The following is a 22,801-nucleotide window of genomic DNA, read 5'->3' as shown; positions in this document are numbered from 1 at the left end:
TACCCCAGGAACAACTGGTCATTCGCTTCATGGCTGGAATGTGGGACATCGTTGGGTGCAAATTGGCTGCGATTGCCTTTCAAACCAGACACTTTTACAGTAAATCCTGTGAAGCCTTTTGAGATGCTCCCCCCCCCCTCGCGGCTATGAAAAGGTGCTAGATCAAATGCAAGGATTATTATTCTATGAAATCAACGTATTTGTAAGCCAAAAGATGCCTGGGAGAGGGAATGAGTTGATCAGTCAATGTAGGGCTTTGTTTTTTATGAACAGGTGTCTGGACACTCACACAGTCTCTCTTTCTCTCCCTCGCTGCCTCAAGCTTCGTGAAGTGGATAGAAGAGGGAATGGCTGGCGATCCATTCCTAAACCCAGAGTTAATGAAGAACAACCCTTGGGTAGAAAAGGGAAAGTGCGCTATACTTTGACATTTCCAAACTGCTCTGTATGTAAAAGCAATTACAATTTGTAAAAGTCTCCACAATCGCGGAGAGTGGGGAAATTTTGGTCAACGCAGTCTTTTAAGCTCTTAAAAAAAAGTACACATTTACCTTTTTTTTGTACATTTTATGGTAACGAGTCAAGGGAAAAAAAATCTATATAATTGTACGGGTGATTAAACCAACCTCTTTGTACAACTCGAAAGGAGCGCTGTAACAGGAAACTGACAAATAAAGCAATAAGGAGGAACGGGTTATAACTCGAGTGTCTGACCCGCCTGGAATTTCCTGACGTGCCGGAGGGGGGAGGAGAAAAAAAAATTACAAAAAAAAATCCGTAAATGACGTGCTGATCTGGTGGCTCAGCGAGGCTGGTCTGTTTCCCAGTCAAGTTGGGCCCCCACACCCCACCCAATTGAAGATGGGATCTCAAAGGCCTAGGCTGTTGGCAGCCATGTGACAAATCTCCCCATCATATTGGGAACGCAATGACAATTCCCTCCCCCCCGCCCCCACACCCCCTCATTTTTTTTGTTTAGAGCAAAGAACGACCGTGACCGTTATCTGACGTCGGTTCAGCGGGCGCAAAGCCAAAGTAGACAGGTGGCTGTCTCACTGGGCGCAGGGGTCAATGGTTGAGCTGGTGCTGTGACCCTCACATCTTTGTGCCTGAGCTCGGAGACTTGGCGGCTTCAACCTCTCGGAGGCTCTCGGCCATTGTCAGCACCACCCAGTGAGATGGACCTTCTCCCCTTTCTGGCCAGTCAAGAGGGTCAAAAAGCGAGCTCCAATGGTGACCACTCTCTCCTGTGTAAGAATATTTTAACTCCTTTGTGCTCATTAAAGGGTTGGTTGTGTGTGTCTTCACCCCCACCGTTCCCTCCCCTTCCCATCCCCAATGGTCCCAACACAAACTCAGAGCAGGTCCTTGATACAAACATTGTGTCTGACAGCGTTGGAAACGCCTTCGTTGAAACGGAACCAAACGTCACTCTTTCCCACCGCTTTTCCGATCAACTTCTCAGCCGGTTCCTTCTCGGGCTCTGCAGCTCTGGCCACTGTGAGTGGGGGGTAGGGTTAGGGGGTGAAGAGTGGGAGAGGTTCATTACGAAGCCTATAATGGTGTAATTGTACATCACTGTTTATAAACTGCAGGACTCTCAAATTTGCTTTTGTAGATTTGAGTTCAGCCCATTTCACCTTCAACCTCCCTGGACACCCATCTCCCCCCTCTTCCCCCCTCCATTACAGCATCAAGTCAACCCTCAGTAATGGTTTTCAGTGGGTTGACATGCTTATTATCATTAATAATTATTTATATTCTCAATAACACCCCCAGACACAAACAAATGCCTTGAGCCATAGAAACACCTCCTATTTGGGAAATTGGACAGGTTGGGGGGGGGGGGGGTGGTCAGTAATGTACGAGGAACAAACTCCGAGCCGACACTGAGAGGACGTCAGCCGCCTCCACCAATGCGTAACAGCAGCGAGGAGAGGAGAGGGCACGACTGATCCCAACCGAACAAGCCTGCATTAGGAGATGGCCTATCTAAACCGCAATCCCTCTGAAAAGGAGGTCAGTGCACAGAGGTTTGCCGACAGGGACAGCAAAAGCAGATTGTATATTGCTATGGAAACCACAAGATAGCAAAGGAGAAACACACAGCAAAGCACAATTACCTACTCACACCGGGCGGGCAATGTGACCCTCAGCCCATCACAGGACCAGTGGCCAATGGTGGACTGAGACACCTAGATACCAACCCCAAAACACACACACCCCTCACCCCCCTTACCCCACACACCCCTCACCCAACCCCCCCACACACATACCCCTCACCCAAACCCCCCCCCCCACACACACACACACCCCTCACCCAACCACCCCTACACACCCCTCACCCCACCACACACACACTCACAATCCCTGGGCAAGAGGTGACAATCTGGTTGATGTGGGAGGTGCACATTTCGAATCATCTTGAAAAGCAAAAAGCAAATAATTTTCATTTCAAATCGGGTTTTTAAAGCAACAAAGAAACTGACATTTCAGCTGCACCCGACTGAGCCCGTCCCAATCCACACAAGTGATTGCTGTCAAGTGTAGTGACTGATTTTTTGTGGTTGTTTGTTTGTTTGTTGGCAAATCAGGCTTCCTCCCCCAGAGGCTCGGTGTGTTCTACAAATGGAATGACCAGCCAGGCATTCTCTAGCCTTGAATGCTTGAATTCACATTTTCAAAACTAAGGTGAACAGATATTTGTTAGGTCAGGGTATCAAGGGATATGGGGCAAAGGCAGGTAATTGGAGTTAAGATACAGCGTATCCCCTCCACACCGCCCATCACCTTCCTACGGGGAGAATGAAATGACCCGTTGACCGGGAAACGAGAGCGTGAGGTCATCCCCTGTGAATACCTGTCATCGACGACACAATTTTCCTTTCTTTCGTGTTCACTCTCTGCCCAAAGAAATCCAGTTCCGGCTGGACACGGAAATAAAAAGACAAACAAAAACAAAGTTAAACCAAAGAAAGCGAGAATCTGGCCCAACTGATGGTCAAACCAGAGACAGAGAGAGAGACCGAGTCAACGCAAGAGTCCGAAGCAAAAACACCTGCCCAAGTTCCAGTGAAAAGTTTATAATCTTAGGGTTAGGGTTAGAGTTTGACATAAGGTCCCCACTGATATGCCTTTTGAGAGGTTTACTGTATCTCTTGGACTAAGACCCGACCTGCAGCACGTTTCAGGGTCGATGACTGATTGGTAGAAGCAGAGCCTGATGAGCAGCAGAATACAAAGGTCTTGTAGCTAAGCTGAGCTGGTGATAAGGCGATTACACTGGAAGGAATAAATCAAATCAGTGGATTAAGAGTCTCAGTTTATATGATACAAACTCTGGACTTGCCCACAGTCAATTCACCTCCAGCTGCTGCTGTCTCGTAGAAACACAGGAGATAAGGTACAGATGCTGGGCTGTTTGACCCTCCGAGCCCACTCTGTACTACAACGTCCATCAATCTACCAATCAGAGGTGTTTGCCGGGCTACACATTTACCGCAAAGAATCACTAAATGACGCACCAGATACAGCTGCCGTCCCTGTAAACACCAGATAATTACAGCAAAAGAACAATCCGACAAGTCCCTACTGTGTGGGACACTCCCACAGCACTTGTGAGGGCAACATGAGGAATGTATCAAAGAAGAACTCTTATGACTTATAATAAATATCCTTGAGTTATCAGAAAAGATCAGAGCCAGGGTGCACTGACGAGCATAAACCATAGGAAAAAGGCCCTTCAATTCATCCGGAACGTGTGCAAATGTTTTCCACGTTTCGCCCACAAAATTCTACGAGATGTCTCGATGACATGATAAGGAGCTGTATCAAACTCAAGGGTTATTATTATTATTATCGACCCGGCTCCACCACACGGCACTTTGTGCAGTGACTGTGTGTTTTGTGGGCGGGCGTGGCTGATTATTCTGGGAGTTATTGAGAGATCGTTACCTTAACCTCCACAATCACACTCTGCAGCACCGTCTCCAGCCGCTGCGCATGGTTTTTCCGGCTGGGCTTCGAGGAGTGTTTCTTGCCATCGCCGGGTTGCCCCTTGACCTCCACGTCGTCCTAATACAAGGCACGAGACGGAAAACGTTACTGAGTACAAATAAACCGAGAGGTGCATAGGAGAGCCTCGCGATCTCCTCCCCGCAGGTCGGTTTATGTGTGTGTCTGTCTGTCTATCTGTGTGTGTGTGTGTGTGCGCGCGTGTATGTGTGTGTCTGTGTGCGCGCGTCTGTGTGTGTATGTGTTTAGCTTCTGTGTCTCAGTGACATTGGGTGACGTTTAACCATTACCTTCTTGTTGACGTTGCGAGTGAGCAGCAGAGCCTCCGATCGTCTCATCTTCTCCAGCTCGATCTCGCGGGAGATCAGCTGCTTGGCCTGGTAGGTCATCGGTCTGCGGGTGGGGAGGTCGGGGAAGCGGGAGATCTCCTCCACGTTGCTGGGAAAACCAAACACGACAGGAGCCGGTCAACGAGGAATCCGAGGGAACGACCAAGCCAGTAGTGAACCCAGCACCTAACCCACCCACACCCCTCCCCCCCTCCTGCTAACGTTGCTGGCAGTGGTCTGATTAGAACATAGGAATTTGCAAAAGAATCCTAGAATAGAATCATAGAATATTACAGCACAGAAGGAGGCCATTCAGCCGCTCTTTGGAAGAGCTACCCAATCAGTCCCACTCCCCTGTTCTTTCCCCATAGCCTTGCAAGTTTTTCCTATCCAATTCCGACCAAGATCCAAGGTCCATCCAGTTGGCCTCCCACCATCCTGGCAGTTGCTCGACATGTGTCCCGAGAAATTATTTTCTAACAGAAATCTCTCATTTGTTCTGGAAAGAATCAACACTTTCTCCCTGTGCAGAGTGACACTTACTTACAGCCGCTGAGATCAGGTACTTCCCACGAGAGAGAGAGATCCGTTTTTTGTGCGCCTTCCAGACCGCAGACGTGTTGCTGTTCACCTCCCGGCACGAACCAGGAAAGCCCACGTACGTTACACCAACCACACCCCCGCCCCACCCTGCCCTGTGTTGCTCTCAGACCCCATATCTTGTGTGATGTGCAGTGATCCCAGTTTACATCACAAGGCACCAGTGACGTTACCACTTGCAACAGCGATGTCTATTTCAACCCCCTATTGTGTGGCTCTGAAGGGCAAGTTTAATACAGACAATGCTTTTGAAAGACTGTAATAAGAACATAGGAACGGGAGGAGGTCATTCAGCCCCTCGAGCCTGTTCCGCCATTGTATTAGCTCATGACTGATCTGTACCTCAACTCCAATTACTCGCCTTTGCCCCATATCCCTTGATACCCCGACCTGATGAAATCTATCCACCTCAGTCTTGCGAATGTGAATGGATGCAGCATCCACAGCCTTTTGGGGGAGAGAGAGTTCCAGATTTCCACTAACCCTTTGCATGAAAAAAATGTTTTCCTGATTTCACTCCTAAATGGCCTAACTCTAGATTTAAGATGATGTCCTAATATTATGATTATTAGACTGTACTGAAGTAGGGAACAGCTGGCGGAGGACAGCTACCAGGGCAAATGTTTCCAGCCTCAAATGGGGACATTGGATTCATTCAAGAACCAGCTTTTGATGCTGTGACGGGAGAGTATTCAGGAAGGACGGTATCAAATGGCACCAGTGTGTCCCGGCCGACAATCCCTAAAATTAAAATGACACGGGTCATTCCCTTCATGGCTGTTTGTGGGACTGTTTGTGCGTACGTCGGCTGCCTTGTTTGTCCTCGAGGCCTCACTCCCGACACTCAACAGCAATCCTCTGTGAAGCACAGACGCTGTTATCAAACACGAATGCCAGGAATAGAGGCTGCGGCTGTGATGGAATAGAGGCTGTGGACTGGCTCGAGTGGGCAGATACACAACAAGAGTTGTACATAAATGGGGCCGAGCAACCATGCAAGGATTTGGTAGGAACACACAGGAGATATTGAGTCTATATATAGCCCCGAAATGTTCTTATCTAGATTGCATACCAACAGAGACCTGGGGCAGTGCTGTGTCTCTCTGTGCCCTGTGCTGTGACTTGCACTTCCAACAATTTGAGGTGTAAAAACCCAGCTCGCAACTGGTGAGAGAGTTATGAGCTCCACTGTTACTCTTTTCAAAAGACTAGGAAGTATTTCCCACTCCACAATATTCCCCTTGTTCACTTGGGTTGGTTATCAATTATCATTGTAAAGGAGCCACGAGTCAGAAGCCATCGCGGATCTGAGCCTGTGTCAGGGGAACAGGGCCTGACCACAGACCGGGGGGGATCTTCATAGAGACACCCACCCATAGCGACCGAAACGCACGCTCCACACGCCCCCCGCCCCAGAAGGCAAGGTGCATTAGAGACCAAGTACTTGATCCTCGTTGTTTTGAAAGAACGGTAGAAAAGTGGGGTGGAGGAGCTCAGAGCCACAGTGTTTGTGTTAGACACAGTACCCCCCCACCCTCCCTCCCTCCCCCCTCCCAATTGCGTTTGTAGGAAACACACCTTGTTTGGGTAACAACACATCAGCTCCACAGTCACTTGGATACAAAACACAGCCAACGTGCTTTGAATATTTCACTTCAGAAGAATATCTTGACCTCGGGGATGAACTGAAGATATTTTGAGATTGGATTATTATGCGCAAGCTGCCTTCCTGCCAGTTTCAGGAAAAAAAAGTATGTCCCACGATACAGGAAACGATAATACTATTTATTACGTCTCTGACACAGTAAAAGTCTATGAATAACAGACCTGAGGAGGCTGCAGGCATGACTCGCGCTGCAACACATCAGTTACAGACTCCCTGATAAGTACATTTTATATATTAAAAAAAAATCCACACTGTGAATCGCTTTGTTCCCCACAAACAACAGCGACACAGAGCCTAAAAGCTACCCATTGGCACTACTTCATCACAACAACAACAAATTACATTTGTTCAGCGCTTTTCACGTCGGGAGGACGTCCCAAGTCTCTGTAGGATTGTCACTTTATAACCAAAGGGGAGGGGGAGAGGAGGGGGGGGGGGGGTTGGGGGGTTGGCGGTCGAGAGTACAATTTGCAAAATTGGGTCCAAGAATGTTGAATATCCATCTTCAGTCTTCACATTCCAATATACAACCATTTCCATCTGCTTTATACTCCCCCTCCTTTCCTCTCCCCCCCGACCCGAGGTAAGCGATCACCAAGGTACTGCACTCTCCCTCCCCACTCCCCCGAAAACGTCGCAAGCCGTGCAATTTAAGAGCCGGTACCTTCAGCCCACGTTCCAGTCAATAAAAGCAAATCAAAAGAGTCCAGAGCAGTCACAGTTGCACATTCCTTCAAAAAGTCTTTCCGATTTCCCCCGGCAATGGCGGAGGTGATGGGGTGGTGGGGGCAGAAAATGGGGGTCACTCCCCAGTGGCTACGACTTTTAAGCCAACGAGGCATTGGACCTCACGGTTTGTGCGGTTCCCGTCCACGGCTCTCCATTGCGGGCATCTGGTGGGGCTTCGGGGGGTGGGGGGGGTGCAAACGAACTCCAGGTGGGCGTGTTGGGGGGTGGGGGTTGAGGTCATGTCCAACGTGCTGTTCAGATACCAGAACACTCTCCGTCAGTCCACCTGGCTCTCGGTCTCTCCCTGGTCAGACAGCCGTTGTAAATGGGGACGTAATCCAAGGGCAAACGGATTACCTGCTCCATTTCAGGTGGAATGTCTTGGCTGCTCTCTCTGCGTCTGGCCCCCATACCCACCCCCCAACCCCCTAGTTGGGGCTGTGCCGCACCTGGTAATCCAAGTCCTGGGTCAGGTTTCCGGCAGCGTCCTGCCCCCCTGCCCTCTGCAGCATGGCAGGCAGGTAGATGAAGGCGTAGGTGAGCCAGAGGAGGAAGAGGGCTACGGCCAGAGGCAAACCCCAGTCGGTGATCAGGATGGTCTCGCTGCAGCGAGCTTGGAACATGGGCCTCTGCATCTGCATTGCGAGGCAGTGAAGGGCTGACCCCCTGACTACACACCAGCATACCCCTTGTTCATGTCTTCTCCCCACCCCACCACCCCCCACCTCCCAAACCTCACCCTCAACCTTGTGCTCTCTCTCTCTCTCTCTCTCCGCTTCCTCTCCGAGGGGGAAAACCGCGTGTCGTCTGTCCCACTGTCTGTCCTCACGGAAGCTCGGTCACGATCCGGCCACAGAGACGGTGGAAGCCACACAGCTGTTTGCAGGGCTGTACAGGCGAGAGAGGCTGCGTCCAAATCCGCTCGTCTCGCTCAGCTCAGCGAGCCAGTCAGGCAGGAATGTCCCTCTACACGGAGTTTGGTTTATAATACGTGCGCCACGTGGGGTGGGGGGTGGGGGCGTGGGGTTTGCGGGGAGGGTGGAGTTGGGAGGAGGATTTCCTCTGTTATTCTTGGAAAATTGAAGATTGGTGATGTAAAGCAGGTAAACCTGACCCCTCTCTCTCTCTCTGTGAAAAAAGATCAGTAAGCTAAAGGCTGAATGCAGAGGATTTTCAGATCTAAGCAGGAGGGACTTAACCTTTTACACAGTAATTCATCTCCAGGATTGCGCTGTATCATAATCACTAGATGGACATCCAAATATATATATATATATATACACACACACACACATTTCACAAATTACAAAAAAAACACAATAAGTTGTTCACTATCCAGGAAACAGCTATTTCTCTCTCTCTCTCTTCTGGCTCCCCCTCCGCAGGCTGTTACAGTTTTACATCAAATAATTTGACACAGCAACTATAACGTCAGAACGTCTCAAAGTGCTTCACAGGAAATTGCTGTTAAGTGCAGTGACTATTGCATTGAAGGCAGAGGCACGACAATGTCCCACAAACGCTCGTACAGTGAGAGCGTTGAGGCCGTTCAAAGCCCCGCTCACTATAACAAGCAACTTGACTTGGGGTCATTATCCAAACACAGTGATTGAGATCATCACCAATAACAGAACGCACCGACTTTTCACTTTGATGAAAAGCATACTTGTACAATGCTAGATCCGAGGCAGATTATAGAGACAAAGAGGATAAACCTTTATATATGATTAATGCAGGTTAAGCTACTACATGGGAAGTGAGAGCATAGAGTACCTGTCACGTCCCTTATTTCATCCACTGTCCATAGGAACAGGAGGAGGCTATTCAGCCCCTCAAGCCTGTTCTGCCATTCTATCAGATCATGGCTGATCTGTACCTTAACTCCAAATACCTCTCTTTGCCCCAAATCTCTCATTACCCTGAAATATCTCTCCACCTCAGTCTTGAAAATGTTGATGGATCCGACCATAATCCACAGCCTTTTGAGAGAGGGAGAGAGAGAGACAAAGGGAGAGAGTTCCAGATTCCCACTACCCTTTGCGTCTGCACATCAAACAACAAACCACACTGTGTCTCAAACACCTGGTATATACTCACGATTAGTACCAGTACATCCAGTCAAAGCACAGCCTCGAACTTTACAGCCTCTCCTCCTTTCCTCTCCCCCCCCCATGTATTGTGACAACAGGGTCTGACTACAAACAGAGATGTTTCTGGATCAGTTCTCTCCGTCATTGCTGTGGGTGCTATAATAATAATAATAATAATAATCATCCTTGCATTAGATATAGCGCCGTATCACATCTCAAAGCGCTTCACAGAATATATTGTAAAAAGTGTAGTGACTGTGTGTTACGTGGGGCCACGTAACACGGCAGCCAATTGCACATATTAGAGTTACGGGACCTGAGCCGCTGCTGAGGCTCTCACAGTCGTTACTGACGTCGCTGAAAGCAGGAAACACTTTGTCTCAATACCAGAACGACAGAGTCAGCTACTGGCAGCCACAGCAGCAAACAACAACAGCAACAGCAGCAGCAACAACAACAACAACGGCAAAAGCAACAACGACGACAACAACACACCTGTGGATACGGCGCACACGAGAAACGGAGTTTCTGAGAAACTGACTCAACTTTTTCGCTTCCAGTTAATGATGTTACTCGGCACAGCCTCGATGAGCCAAACTGCCTCGTGTTCCAGGTGGTGAATTTCTGGGATTGACTCACAACACCACTCCCTGCTGCACTGGACACAAGCAGATTGGCCGCAGACTCTCACCAAGAAATAGCCACCACCCGACACTCACCAACACAACTCCCCGCGAACCAGAACTGCCCGTCAACAACCCCAAACTCACCCACTCTGCAATTCTGTCACTCGGGCACTGACACAACTTACACATGTTCACTAATAGCAATAAATTAAAAATAAATAAACAAATGAATAATCCTTGCATTGCACTATCGTGCCTTTGGCCTCGGGAGGTCGCCTCAAAGCGCTTCACAGGACGTCTTGTGAAGTGCAGTGACGGAAAGCATTTTGCGGGCGGGAAAGCACAAAAAGCAGCAAATTTACAAACCGCACAGAGGAGAGATCTCAAACCTCACTCCCAAAACACCGGCAATGACAGGCACACGACTCATTCCACCTGAGCGACAAGTCTAACTATCCAACCACATCCCCCCCCCCCACACTGATACATCATTCAGAAGATATTTGACGCCGACCTCAATTTCAGGGTGTATGAAAACCCCTGTTCCCATAAACCGCCTTGTCTTCAGGTACACCAATTACCCAAGTGTGGTACAGGAGGTTCCCAACAGATGTGGAGACATGTAGTCGGGCGGGGGGTGGGGGGGGGTTACTCACGGATCGAGTACATAGATGTACTGCCCATCCACTGTGCGCTCCTGATGGTAGGTGAGGTTATAAGACAACATGGTCCCTATGAGGTCTGATAGCTGCTGCTTCTCTCTGCTGCTGTACAGCTGAGTGTTCACCTAAAAACAAATTATATTAATAATTACAATAATCCTGGCATTTGATTTAGCGCCATTTTCGTGGGCGAAACGCAGCAGCCAATGGCGCACAGCAACGTCCCCACAAACAGCCATGGATTTGAGTGACCAGATTATTATTGTTATAAACTTATATTTTTGTATGTGTGTATATATATGTGTATATGTATGTATGTACACGTGTATGTGTGTGTATGTACATGTATGTACACGTATATGTGTGTGCACGTGTATGTGTGTGTGTATATATCTATATATATGTATGTGTGCTTGTGTGTATGTGTATGTGGGGGGGGTGGGGTGGTGGCTTGCCATTGTAAATGCAGGCAATGCCTAGAGCAATGGCTAAGGTTGGGGTGTGGGCAGTGAGAGAGGATGATTACAGTAAAAGGGTTGGTTAAAGCTGAAGGTTTAAAACGCCACAGAAATGCCGGGAAGCTCTGCAAACAGCAGCTGTGGCTACTGCATTAATGGGATCTGTATCGCTCGCTTGGGGCAATTATGAATGTTCTCTAATTATTAATTCATATGATTTAAGGGCGAGGAAGATAAGGCAGGAAACACTCCAGACCAATTCTGATCCAAGGCTGTTAATGATACTCTGGGATACAGCAATAACAATATCGTAATAATATCATAATAATCACTGCGTATATATTTATCATTATGTCGGACGTCTCAGTCTTTCCATGATTTTTAGTGTGAAATGGAATGACTGTGTATGTGATACAGAGAGACCAAGGATCTGTCATCACTATTGTGTGTGTTTTATTACTTGCACAATTTGCACACATGACAATCAAATTAGGTCGAGTTAAACGTTGGGTTAATTGCTCAGAACCTCACAATAATACATGTGTGAACAGGCAGGCCAATGAAAGTGTGCGAGAGAGTGCAGAAGCGAGCGAGAGCGAACAAGAGAGACAGAAAAAGAGAGAGAGAGAGAGAGAACCAGAGAGAGTGAACTCCTGAGATAATAAAGGATTGGATTCCTCCCTCTCGGTCAAACAATCAGCCAACTCTCACTGACAAAGTTCAGCACAAAACAACAACCATTTGGACAGAGGACACATTGGGCTTCTCTGTGACACTCAGAGAAAGATGTATAAAAATATAACAGTGATATTTAAAAGGAAATAAAATTAAGTTCCCTTCTTAGCCCACTTATTATTATAATATATTTGATATAGCGCTATATTTAATTATTTAATTGCAGATAGATTTCACTGATACCCTCAGCCCCCTGCCCACTGTACTTTAGTTTGCCAGGATCACAGCAACGGCTGAGACTAATGAACTGTACCAATCCCTCAGAGACAGACCCCACAGGGAATCACTGTTTGCTCTAAACCTTTCTTTATCAGCAGAGAAAGAATTAGACCAGTTTCCACGGAAGTGGATCATGGACTTAGTAACTGAAGAATCCTCATCCTGTCCTCAACACTCGCTTGTGGGACACACGCACACGCCTGTTTTCTAGGTGTAAGTAGGAACCCGGTTGTTAGTCGATCGGCGGATCGCTTTTCCGGGGTTAATGATCCCTTCAAAAAAATAATAATAATTTGGTCACTCAATCCATGACTGTTTGTGGGGACGCTGCTGTGAGCAATTGGCTGCTGTGTTTCACCCACAGAATACACAGTCAATTCACTTTAGAGTATATTCTGTGAAGCGCTTTGAGACATCTCGAAGACGTGAAAAGGCGCTGTATCAAATGCAAGGATTATTATTATTATTGTTATTATTATGATTATTATTGTTGTTATTATTGTTATGATTATTATTGTTATGATGGTTATTATTGTTATTACACTGCAGTTTGCTCGGCAGCACCGGACACTCACTCACCGGCCGCAGCTTGGGCGAGATGATGTCCAGCAGCAGGCACAGGGTCTCCAGCACCAGGGGCTCCATACTAACCCGACTGCGGATCCCAGGGCTGATCTCTCCCAGAAGGCACATCAGCAGGCTCTGCACGTGAGCCAGCTTAGTCTGCGCCTGTTCATAAATAACAATAATACAGTGAACGGCTGTTGATGCTGTTCAGTTGCCTGGGGAAAAAATACAACAGCTCGCATTTACACAGCACAGGGAGGGAGGGTAACCGGACACAGATACCTACGTCGGAGTGGCTGTTTGGGTAGGAAATCCGGGGGACGTTGATGGCAGCAAAGAGCAGGTGAAAGGCCACGGGGAGGAAGGGAAGATAGCGCATCAGCTGGAAGTTCTGTCCGTGCCGAATGGTCCTGTTGAGGTTATCAGTGAACTGCAGCCACTCCAGCCCCAGGCACACACTGCTCAAGCCGGGATCTTTGAACTTCATGTTAAGGAAGTTGTCATACAAGCCCTGGAGAGAGGGGGAGAGAGGGGGAGAGAGAGAGAGAAAACTAAAACAGAGAGAAAAAACATTTTATTGGGGAGGGATGGGATTGTTGATCAGGACACCAGGAGAGAGAAAACTCCCTTCTCCTTTCAAATAGCGCCACAGAATCTTTTAACATCCACCTAACCAGGCAGACGGGATCTCGGTTTAATTTCTCATCCGAAAAACAGCAACAACAACAACAAAGTTACATTTGTAAAGCGCCTTTCACGTCGAGAGGACATCCCAAGGTGCTGAACGACAAAAACATCAGTGTTCCTCCCACACTGGCCTGACGTTGTCCACAAAGTCCTGTTACCCCCCTGTGCCTGGTGTGTTATTTCTTACCTGCGTCAGCTTCTCATGGTCGCCTGTCGACGTTGTCAGGTGAAGGACGTTGTTGAATCTCTGAGCGACGGCACTGAGCGGGGGCCTCCTCTCCTGCCCGCTCAGACCCTGCTCCTGCCAGCTGTGCTCCTGACCAATCCACTTCCTGAATCATAGGATCACAGAACCTTACAGCGCAGAAAGAGGCCATTCGGCCCGTCGTGTCTGTGATGGCTCTTTGAAACAGGTACCAGCTAGTCCCACTCCCCACCACAGCCCCCCACCCACTCTTACCCCATCCATAGCCCTGCACAAGTACATGTCCAATTCCCCTTCGAAAGTTATTATTGTATCTGCTTATTGCTGAGTCAGGCCGTGTGTTCCAGATCATAACAACTCGTTGGGTAAAAAAAATTCTCCTCGTCTCCCCTCTGGTTCTTTTACCAATTAACTTAAGTTGGTCAAGTTATCTAGGATACGGGGCAAGGACAAAGGACAGGTAATTGGAGTTGCGATACAGATCAACCATGATCTTATAGAATGGTGGAACAGGCTCGAAGGGCTGAATGGGCTCCTCCTGTTCCTATGTCTCTATCTATAGCTGGGATTTGGTCAGTGGCCAGATGGTCGCCCATGGTTTCTCGTTTACCTTTGAGGTTTGGGGAGTTGGAAGATCTCCTGCCAGACAGAGAACAGGCTCTTGTTCTGATCCTTCAGGCCTATCTTCATGGTCTGGACCATCCTCATACTCAGCTCCTTCTGGCCTTGCCCGTGGAGGAACTAAAGACAGACAACACAACAACAACTTGTATTTACACAGTGCCCTCCAACTGACGCTGGGCAGCGTCTCGGAGTGTTTAACGTTGTTGGAGCCTGACGCTGAGCCAGGGGGAAGGGAGGAGGGTCTTCAGTCATGATCTAAAGGAAGGGAACGAGGTGGGGGGGGAGGTGGAGAGATTGGGGGGAGAGTTTCAAAGCTTTAGACGTTACAGACCGCAATGTCAGGGTTAGTGCAAAGCGCAGCTGGACATTAGGTCACTACATCCCACTGTCCTCCACTCCCTCTCGACACTCACAATGGGCTCTGCCTCCAGTAACAGGCAGCAGCATAAACAGCTACACCTTTGAGGAGAGCGGAGCAGAGGGGAGACAGAAGTGGGTTAGAGCACTCAGCTCTGCTGTTACCATTCTTAGCAACTCAGATTGTGCCCGAGTCAGCAATTCATCTGCGCAAACTACTTCTGTATTAATGTGTGTGGCTGTGAGACTCTGTGTGTGTGTGTGTGAGGGACTGTGTGTGTGTGTTTGTCGGACCCCAGGGTTTAATGCACTTCAGTCAGACAGAGTTGTACCTGCAGAGTATTTACACAAGACCGGATATCGTTCTCGGCTTTCTCACACAAAGTCGTGAGGACTCCCATGTCCGCCTTCATCCCCTTTGTGCTGACAATCTGACGGGAAAAGAACACAACGATCGATGTCTGAATGAGACGTAGGGAGCAGCTCCAGAAAAAAAAAAAACACAGGAGAAGCTTCCGTTATTGCGTAGATTTCTCCAAACTGACACAAGGGTTGTTGGTGCCGGCAAAACAGCTGTGAAGCGCGTTGGGACACTTACTTCTTATATTAAATGCAAGGATTATAAATAGCAATGTTATACTATTAATCATAGCATTTTAAATACACAAAACACACAGTCACTACATTTTACAGTGTGTCCTGTTAAGCGCTTTGTGACGTCTCGAAGACATGATCAGGCGTTGGGTCAAATGCAAGGATTATTATGATTATTATCATCATCACCATCACTTTCCACTTACCTCGTGCAGCCTTTGAATGAGTCTGGAAGACATGGTGGGAGGGAAGGTCAGTGTGAATGCTTGCTGCCTCAGGTGTCTCAGTGCGGGTACGTACCTGGTTAACAAAGTCACAGTCAATTGATATTTATCCTCTCCCCCTCCCCACAACCCGGCACAAAATAAACCCGTTTGCCTCAATTGGTGCCCCATCGCCTCCAGCTCAGTAGCTTGATGCAAAAAAAAGGGAGTTTCTCCCTCTCTCCCCCCACCCCCCCAACCCCCACCCCCTCCCAGTGTCCTGGCCAACAAATTCCTGAGATATAATTGATCATTCACTTTGTGGCTGCTGGCGGGACATGGCAGTGAGCAAAGCGGCTGATGTGTTTGACAGCGAAATACACAGCCACTACACTCGACAGCGGTCGGTCGCCTGTGGAGCGCTTGCAAGGCGTCAAGAGGGGCTGATGCTAATGCGGGCATTCGGATCAGGAACAGCGGGCGCTGTACTCACTGGTCGTTACAGATACAGACGATGGGCCTGAGGAGCAGCCCTCCGTCTTTCCTCTTCTTCCTCCCGGCCCCTGGGGCGGCCTCCCCGTCCTTCCCCTCTTTACGGTTGACCAGGGACAGCAGCATGGCGATGGCAGCCTTCGGGTCAGAGCAACGGGTCAGGAACCAGATCACAACTCACACAACAACATGACATTCACAAAGAGAAGGGTCTTGAGACTTGCCCAGGAGCATCAAACCATCACTGTTTGTGGGGACGCTGCTGGGCGCGATTGGCTGTCGTGTTTCGTCCATAAAATACAGTTACTACATTTTACAGTGTATCCCGTGAAGCACTTTGAGACGTCTCGACCACATGATGAGGCGCCGGGTCAAATGCCAGGATTGTTATTATTAATATTATTTTTATTATACGCACAAACGCACTGCGGCAGCTCCAGTTATTCTGGGATCTCGCTGCTCACAGCAATCTAGTTCACGCCGACAAGACAAATGCTCTCGAAATACAAACGCACAGCTTCTTCCTGCTGTTTCCCTCGGAGGGTGTGACTTCTGCTTTGACACATTTTACATTTCATTCTCCCGAGTGCTGAACCACCTAGAGACCATCCCAGCCACGGTTGTGTTATTCCTCGTGCAAACTTTGTCCCAGGCCACTCAGTCAGCCGGGCACTGGACTTGGGAATAGAAGGTTCCAGCTCTGGATTCCCGGCCGGTCTCCTCTGTCCTTCACCCCCTTAGTGGAGGTTGATACGATGAGTGTCATCACCTAAGAATGTCCTCTCTGCGGCTACACTGACTCAGAGCAACAGAAACAGGCAATTCGACTGCCACGTTTCGCCCACAAAATACACGAGTCACCACACCTTACAGTACATCCTGTGAAGCGCTTTGAGACTCTCGATGACGTGATAAGGCGCAGTATCAAATGCCGGTATTATTATTACAGCGCCTTGCGAGACGGGGGGGGAGGGGGGCAACGTCCCGCGGCGTTTAGAGTAAGACTCACAGTTGGGGCTCCGTCGATCTCGTCGATGATCAGGCAGTTTGGTCTCTCATTGTTCCCGAGGACAGATTTCATCTGGGTGGCAGCTTCGATCCTGGTCTTGAAGATTTCTGGGCTGCGGTCATCACTGCGGGACGGGATTCAATAAAGATTCCCTTAGATCCAAACACAACCTCACTCCCCCACGCCCCACCCCACTCCCCTACGCCCCGCCACCCCTCAGGCATTTGCCAAACTACTCCCGTGGTAGTTTGGTAAACCTGCCAGGTAAACCCCGCTGAGAAAAATAGAACTTGACCTTTGAAGTCAGGGTAAAAAAAGGTCAAGAGGCAATCAAACACATGGGGACGCAAAAAAAACATTCCTCTAACCGCCACCAACCCCCACCTCCCCCCTCACAATCCATCAACGCAAAACACGGTAGATCCATCCCATCTATAAATGCAAGTTGTTGCTGTTGTTTTTGTTGTGTCCCTTCCATTCTCTCCCCCTCCCCAAACATCACTGGAAACGGATTGTCCGAGGGAGATGTAAACTGGAGCAGGGGGAACCTTCAGCCCAATCTTTTTGCGGAGAAAATGGTATTTGCTGAAAAGCGACTGGAAATTGCTATATTTGTAGACTTTGAAAGGCGTGGGGTTTGGCCATCAAGTTCCACCAATCTTAACGACACGTTTTATACACCCCACTCTTCTCTCTCTCTCTCCCCCTCCCCAAGCGAGATGTATTGGAGCCCATCCTCACCTGGCGTTCATTTCCACCACATTATAGCCAGCGTGTTTAGCTATGACATGAGCCAGTGTTGTCTTCCCCAGACCTGGAGGCCCACACAGCAGTGCCACCTGCAGGTCAGAAAAACACTCCATTTATTTTTGCCGAAACCCATCACCGTTGCTTAAGAGTCTCCCAAACCAAGCTGAGAATTCCCTGCCTCCCCCGAGTATGGGAGGCACCCTCGTTGTTACACCTGGAAATCCCAGAGATAGACTGTTGGAATGGAATGTGCTCTCTCTCTCCCTCTCTCCCTGGAGGGACGCCCACTGCTTACCTAATTCCGGAGAGTGTTAGGCGCAGGTTGGCAGGAGCCAAGGCTTGGGGGGAGCCCAGAGTGTGTGTTGGGGTAACTGCTGGAGACTAACCAACAAGCTCCCAGTGTGACCATGAATTGTGCTTTCTGGGCAGTTTTGCCTGTCCGGTCAGACATAGAACAGTGGTTTTTAAACCCACATCCTCCCAAAGTGGAAGGAGGGACACCAGATACAGGGATTATTATAATTATCATTATTACAATTATAGGCCTACAAATCTTTGCCTATAAATACGCAGTCACTTCATTTCACAGCAAATCCTGTGACATGATAAGGAGCTGTACCAAAAGCAACAATTGCTATTATTATTCAATGTGCTGAATATGCAACTTATCAACCAAATGCCCCCCTCCTCCCCCTCAAGGTTTCCACAAACAGCCCCCCGCCCCCCTTTCTTCGGCCGCCTTGGGTTACCTTGTGCTTTGGGCGCTTGTGGGAGTCGAGTTCAGAGTCGAGGATCTCCTCTGTGAGCTGGGTCTTGCTCTTCCACTTGCTCTGGGGCTGTGACTCCGCGTCCGAGGCCTTGAAGGGGGGGCGGCTCTCCGAGACGGCTTTTCTCTTCTTCGCCACCTTCTCCCGGCCGAACACCACGGTGTCCCACAGCTTCAGCCACTTCAGCAGGCAGCGGTTTGTGTACTGCACAGAGAAGAGGCACCATCACCACCATCACCAGCAACTTCCCTTTAGCTTAGAGCAGACACGCCATCCTTTAAACAAGTCACTTGGCAGCACCGACATAATCCTGCACAAACGTGCATGAGAGCAGCCCAAGGCTCTCTTGCCCTCTACCCCTACCCACCCCACCAGCATTTCCAATCGCCTCAGTGCCACCCGCGCAGCTGACCACAGCTTCCATTCCAGCAGCAACCCTGGTGTCCTGGCCAATAGACAGAATCGGTCACTCGCTTCTCGGCTGGTCGAGTGTTTGTATCTACTCCGTACCGGATTGCCTGTGTTTATAACTACAAAAAATAACAAAAGACCCCAAACCCCTGCCGTTTGGCTGGTCGAGGGATGTTGCTATGAGCAAACTGGCTGCCCCGTTTATCCACAAAATACAGTCACTGCACTGTACAGTATATCCTGCGAAGCGCTTTGAACATCCTCCCCACGAGGTAAGGCGTTACATCAAACCCAATGATTATTATTATTTTATTATAAAATCTTTCAATTGTACGGCTAGGCCGAACGCTATTTGTCTCCCTGTGAATCCAGCAAATCCTCCTTTTACTGGAGCAGACGGGGTTCAGGTTGGCTGTGTGTTTACTCACGTCATCACTGAGGAGCTGGGTGTAATGTCTGGGGGTGAATCGATCCACCCACAGAGTATGGGAGGCACCCTCGTTGTTCCCATCACCATCATCATCTTCATCTTCCTCCTCCCCCTCACCCTCCCCAAACTCCTCATCAATCTGCCTTTAAAAGGGATGAAAACGTGAACTTGACGTTAGGTAATCTAGAATAATTTAATCATCAATAATAATTCACTCTACAATATATCCTGTGAAGCGCTTTGAGACGTCTCAATGACGTGATAAGGTGCTATATCAAATGCAAGGATTATTATTATTGTTATTAATTCAAGTCTAAGTTACGTTTTCATTCCAAATATCGATTGGAAAGTCGGGCTCCCATCAGGTCAATCGAAGTGTCATGTAAACACAAGAGCCGGTCGTAAATCTAACACGGAGTTTAGGAGGAACTACAACCAAAAGGGGTCTCATCAGCTGCAACCTTCTAGTCACCAGTCTCAAGACTCTCCTCTTCAGCCGCGCGTTCGGTCACCTTCCAAGCCCCACCCTCACTGTCTCCACCCCACCTGATCCTGACCCCCAGCTCAGGTCCAAATCCCTGACAGTCCAGGGCCTTGGGACGTCCTCCCGTCATAAAGGGCGCTGTGTAACTGTGATTTGTTATTGTTGTTCAGTTCAGGTTCCCTGGAATACTTTTGCTCTGATAGACGGAGGCTGGTTGGGATTGAGTTGTCGCTCATGTACCTGTTCAGCATCTCGCTCAGCCTCTGGGATTCCTCCATCACCTGCTGTCGGCGCTTGGCAAAGGAAAAGCACAAACAGAATCAGGTTAACAAGGCGACAGGTAGGGAGCGACGACACCTGGTGCTGAGCAGCAACTCTGGAATCGGATCGTCTCCCAAATCTCAGTGCGACTTTCCCCATCCGTCACCAGAGTGACAAGTTACTGCACTTACCTCCTCGACAACTTGTTCCTTGATGTAGGAGAACGGGACCCCCAGCAAGTGCAGCGGCCTTTGGCCGCTCCAACCCACCGGGTCCGGCACCTGGCAAAAAAACACAAGAGCCATCAGCGCGAGTCCAACTTTACTCCTGGATTAAAAGCCGGCATCGCGTTGCACGTGTTTATATCTACAAAAAATATAATAAAAGACCCCAATCTCCCGCGGTTTGGTCTGAGGGTCGAGCTGCTGATGACGAGGGAGGGCAAGGGTCTGACCTGAGGCCTGGGTCCTGAGGCCTCGTCGTTCAGGACCACGAAGACCCTTGTTCCGTCAGTCGAGGTCACGTTGATGTAATCTTCCAACACAGGGGGTCGTTTCCGCACTCGGCTGGGCTTCCGTGGGGAGGGAGTCACTCTCAGTGGTGCCATGTCACTGATATCCAGGACATCCTGTACGGGCCCCTCTGGAAACCTGGGGCACAATAATAATATAACAATAACTAACTATAATAATAACAATAATAACAACAACAATAATAATATTATTATTATGGGACGTCCTCCTGACGTGAAAGGCGCTTTATAAATGGAATCTTGTTGTTGTTGTTGTTGTAATATAATAAAATAATAACATAATGATAGTATAATAATAATCCTTGCATTTGATACAGCGCCTGATCAGGTCTTCGAGACGTCTCAAAGTGCTTCTCGGAATATACTGTAAAGTGAATTGACTGTATATTTTGTGGGTGAAACACAGCAGCCAATTGCGCACAGCAGCGTCCCACAAACAGATTGAGTGACCAAATTATTTATTTTTTTTGGATGGGATTATTACAGATCAATGCCAATGGGCAGCATTATTACTCTCAGCTCGTGTCTCGTTTTGCCTGGCGACTGTAGATAGCAGTGAGCACAATAGGTATTATTGATGAGTGAGTGGCGTTTAGTAGAGTTGGAAAGAACTTATTATTAATGATCCTTGCATTTGGTTTAGCGCATTTGGATTGAACGACCAAATTATTAATATATATAATATTTTTGGGAGGGTTTATTACCCCCCCCACCACTTCCTGATAGTGATCCACCAATGGACTAACAACCGGGTTCCTACTTACTGCTGGATAAACAGTACTCACTTGTGAAGCGAGTACTCTAACCACTAGGCTACAGGACTCTGATTCTTTCCCCGAGCAGACACAGCAATATCAGACTGTGGTCGTCACTAACCTGGGGTGCCGGCTGGAGGAGAGGTTTCCTGGTGACGCCGGTGGAGTTATGTCATCGTCAGGTGGTGGAGGTTCCCGGGCGGAGCTAACGTGTGACCCAAAGTCCAGCTTCTTCACGGCTTCCAGTTTGGGCCGCTTGTGCTTGGGAGCTGCTGCAATTAAAGAGACGACTGAGAGATGGAAACACCTCCCTATATATCAGCGACTAACGAGCAGCACCACAACCCAGGGTCCCTCAGACCCATTCCCTCCCTCGTCGGTTAGGCTGAGCTCTTCAAACAAGTCATAAAAAAGGGTTCGTTGATTACAACACAACAAATCTCTAGCATCCCTCAGTCCATTCGCCTCATCCCCTCCCTTACCTCATTCAAAGCTTGTCTGAAGACCTTCCTCCTCGACTGCCTTCACCCTCCTACACCCACCCTCCCTGCCCTCCACCCTTCCTGATCCCAACCCCCAGCTTGGATGAAAATGTTTGACTGTCCCTCACCTTGGGACGTCCTCCCGACGTGAAAGGGGCTATACAAATGTAATTTATTACTGTTGTTGTTGTCAACTAAAGCCTCAACGCTGAACCGATCTGCTGGGCAGCATATTGTTTTTGATCAGCCGGGTGTCTGACACAGGCAGAAACTCATCACTGTGCTATAAGGAACATCCAGACCTCAGGTCACATTAACGTACTCAGTTGCTGGTTTTGCTGCTGATCAGAGAGATCTTCCTCCTCGGACTGATGGAGAGCATCGACATCTCGTTTCCTAGTGATGGAGACTTGCTGTGGCTGGCCGTCATTTCTCAGCAGTTCGTCTCCAGCTGCAATCGCTTCTTCAAAGGTGCGTTTGCTGTCTCTAAACCTGGACTGTTTGGCCTCGCGAGCAGGCAGGCGGTCATCTGCAAACACAAGAGAAACATTTCAAACTGCCATCAAAACCACAGAGATACTTCAGAACGCAGCATGCATTATTCTCACCAGCAAAACCCGGGGTAATGATAATAATGTAAAGTGGAGTGACTGTATATTTTGTGGGTGACATGCGGCAGCCAGTTTGCACACAGCAGTTTCACTGTGCACAAAATATACAGTCAACTCAAGTTACAGTATGTTCTGTGAAGCTCTTTTGAGACGTGTTGAAGACGTGATAAGGAACTGTGTTAAATGTGAGGATTATTATTATTATAGCAGCGTCGCGCAAACAGTCGTGGATTGGCACAAGAACAAAAGAAACTTGAACCACGTTTACCACAATCAAGTTCATTAATCTCCGCCAGAACCTCCAGCTCATCAGCAAACTGGTTTTCATAATCATCCTCTATCCCATACAGAGCCTCATAGTCATCGGCCATCGCCCCGAGCCCCGGCCACAGTCACATCCAACTGCAGGAACTCCTCTCTGTCCCTGTGCCTATGTGTCTGTCGGTCGGTCT

General features: G+C 48.7%; 2 protein-coding genes across 7 annotated transcripts in view; one reads left to right on the top strand and one right to left on the bottom strand.

The window, feature by feature from the left end:
• Window positions 1–700, top strand: part of LOC103186852 (guanine nucleotide-binding protein G(I)/G(S)/G(O) subunit gamma-13) — a 7,532-nt gene extending 6,832 nt beyond the window's left edge. For all 5 annotated transcript variants that reach the window (XM_007906097.2, XM_007906098.2, XM_007906100.2 and 2 more), the window contains exon 3: window positions 323–700. In XM_007906097.2, the coding sequence (XP_007904288.1) occupies window positions 323–428 (106 nt within the window). In that variant the 3' untranslated portion in view covers window positions 429–700. The remainder of the gene's footprint in view (window positions 1–322) is intronic.
• On the bottom strand, window positions 627–22,801 carry chtf18 (CTF18, chromosome transmission fidelity factor 18 homolog (S. cerevisiae)). 2 transcript variants are annotated; one of them, XM_007906102.2, is made up of 22 exons: window positions 22,618–22,801; window positions 22,061–22,267; window positions 21,378–21,528; window positions 20,424–20,619; window positions 20,161–20,250; window positions 19,949–20,001; window positions 19,223–19,367; window positions 18,366–18,587; window positions 17,608–17,705; window positions 16,867–16,990; window positions 15,859–15,995; window positions 15,369–15,462; window positions 14,901–14,999; window positions 14,198–14,328; window positions 13,570–13,714; window positions 12,982–13,206; window positions 12,708–12,857; window positions 10,711–10,841; window positions 4,305–4,452; window positions 3,955–4,074; window positions 2,861–2,927; window positions 627–1,498 (listed from the first exon to the last, which is right to left on the bottom strand). In XM_007906102.2, exons 1-22 carry the CDS (start codon window positions 22,718–22,720, stop codon window positions 1,356–1,358), a joined length of 2,979 nt encoding a protein of 992 aa, XP_007904293.2. In that variant the 5' UTR covers window positions 22,721–22,801; the 3' UTR covers window positions 627–1,355. The 2 variants fall into 2 exon arrangements, with proteins under 2 accessions (XP_007904293.2, XP_007904294.2); XM_007906103.2 differs by having other exon boundaries at window positions 21,378–21,525.

This window comes from Callorhinchus milii, unplaced genomic scaffold (assembly GCF_018977255.1).
Source record: "Callorhinchus milii isolate IMCB2004 unplaced genomic scaffold, IMCB_Cmil_1.0 Scaffold16, whole genome shotgun sequence".
In the NCBI taxonomy this organism is placed as follows: Eukaryota; Metazoa; Chordata; class Chondrichthyes; order Chimaeriformes; family Callorhinchidae; genus Callorhinchus; species Callorhinchus milii.
The sequence above is the reverse complement of the archived record's forward strand: the minus strand, read 5'-3'. Positions and strand labels throughout refer to the sequence as shown.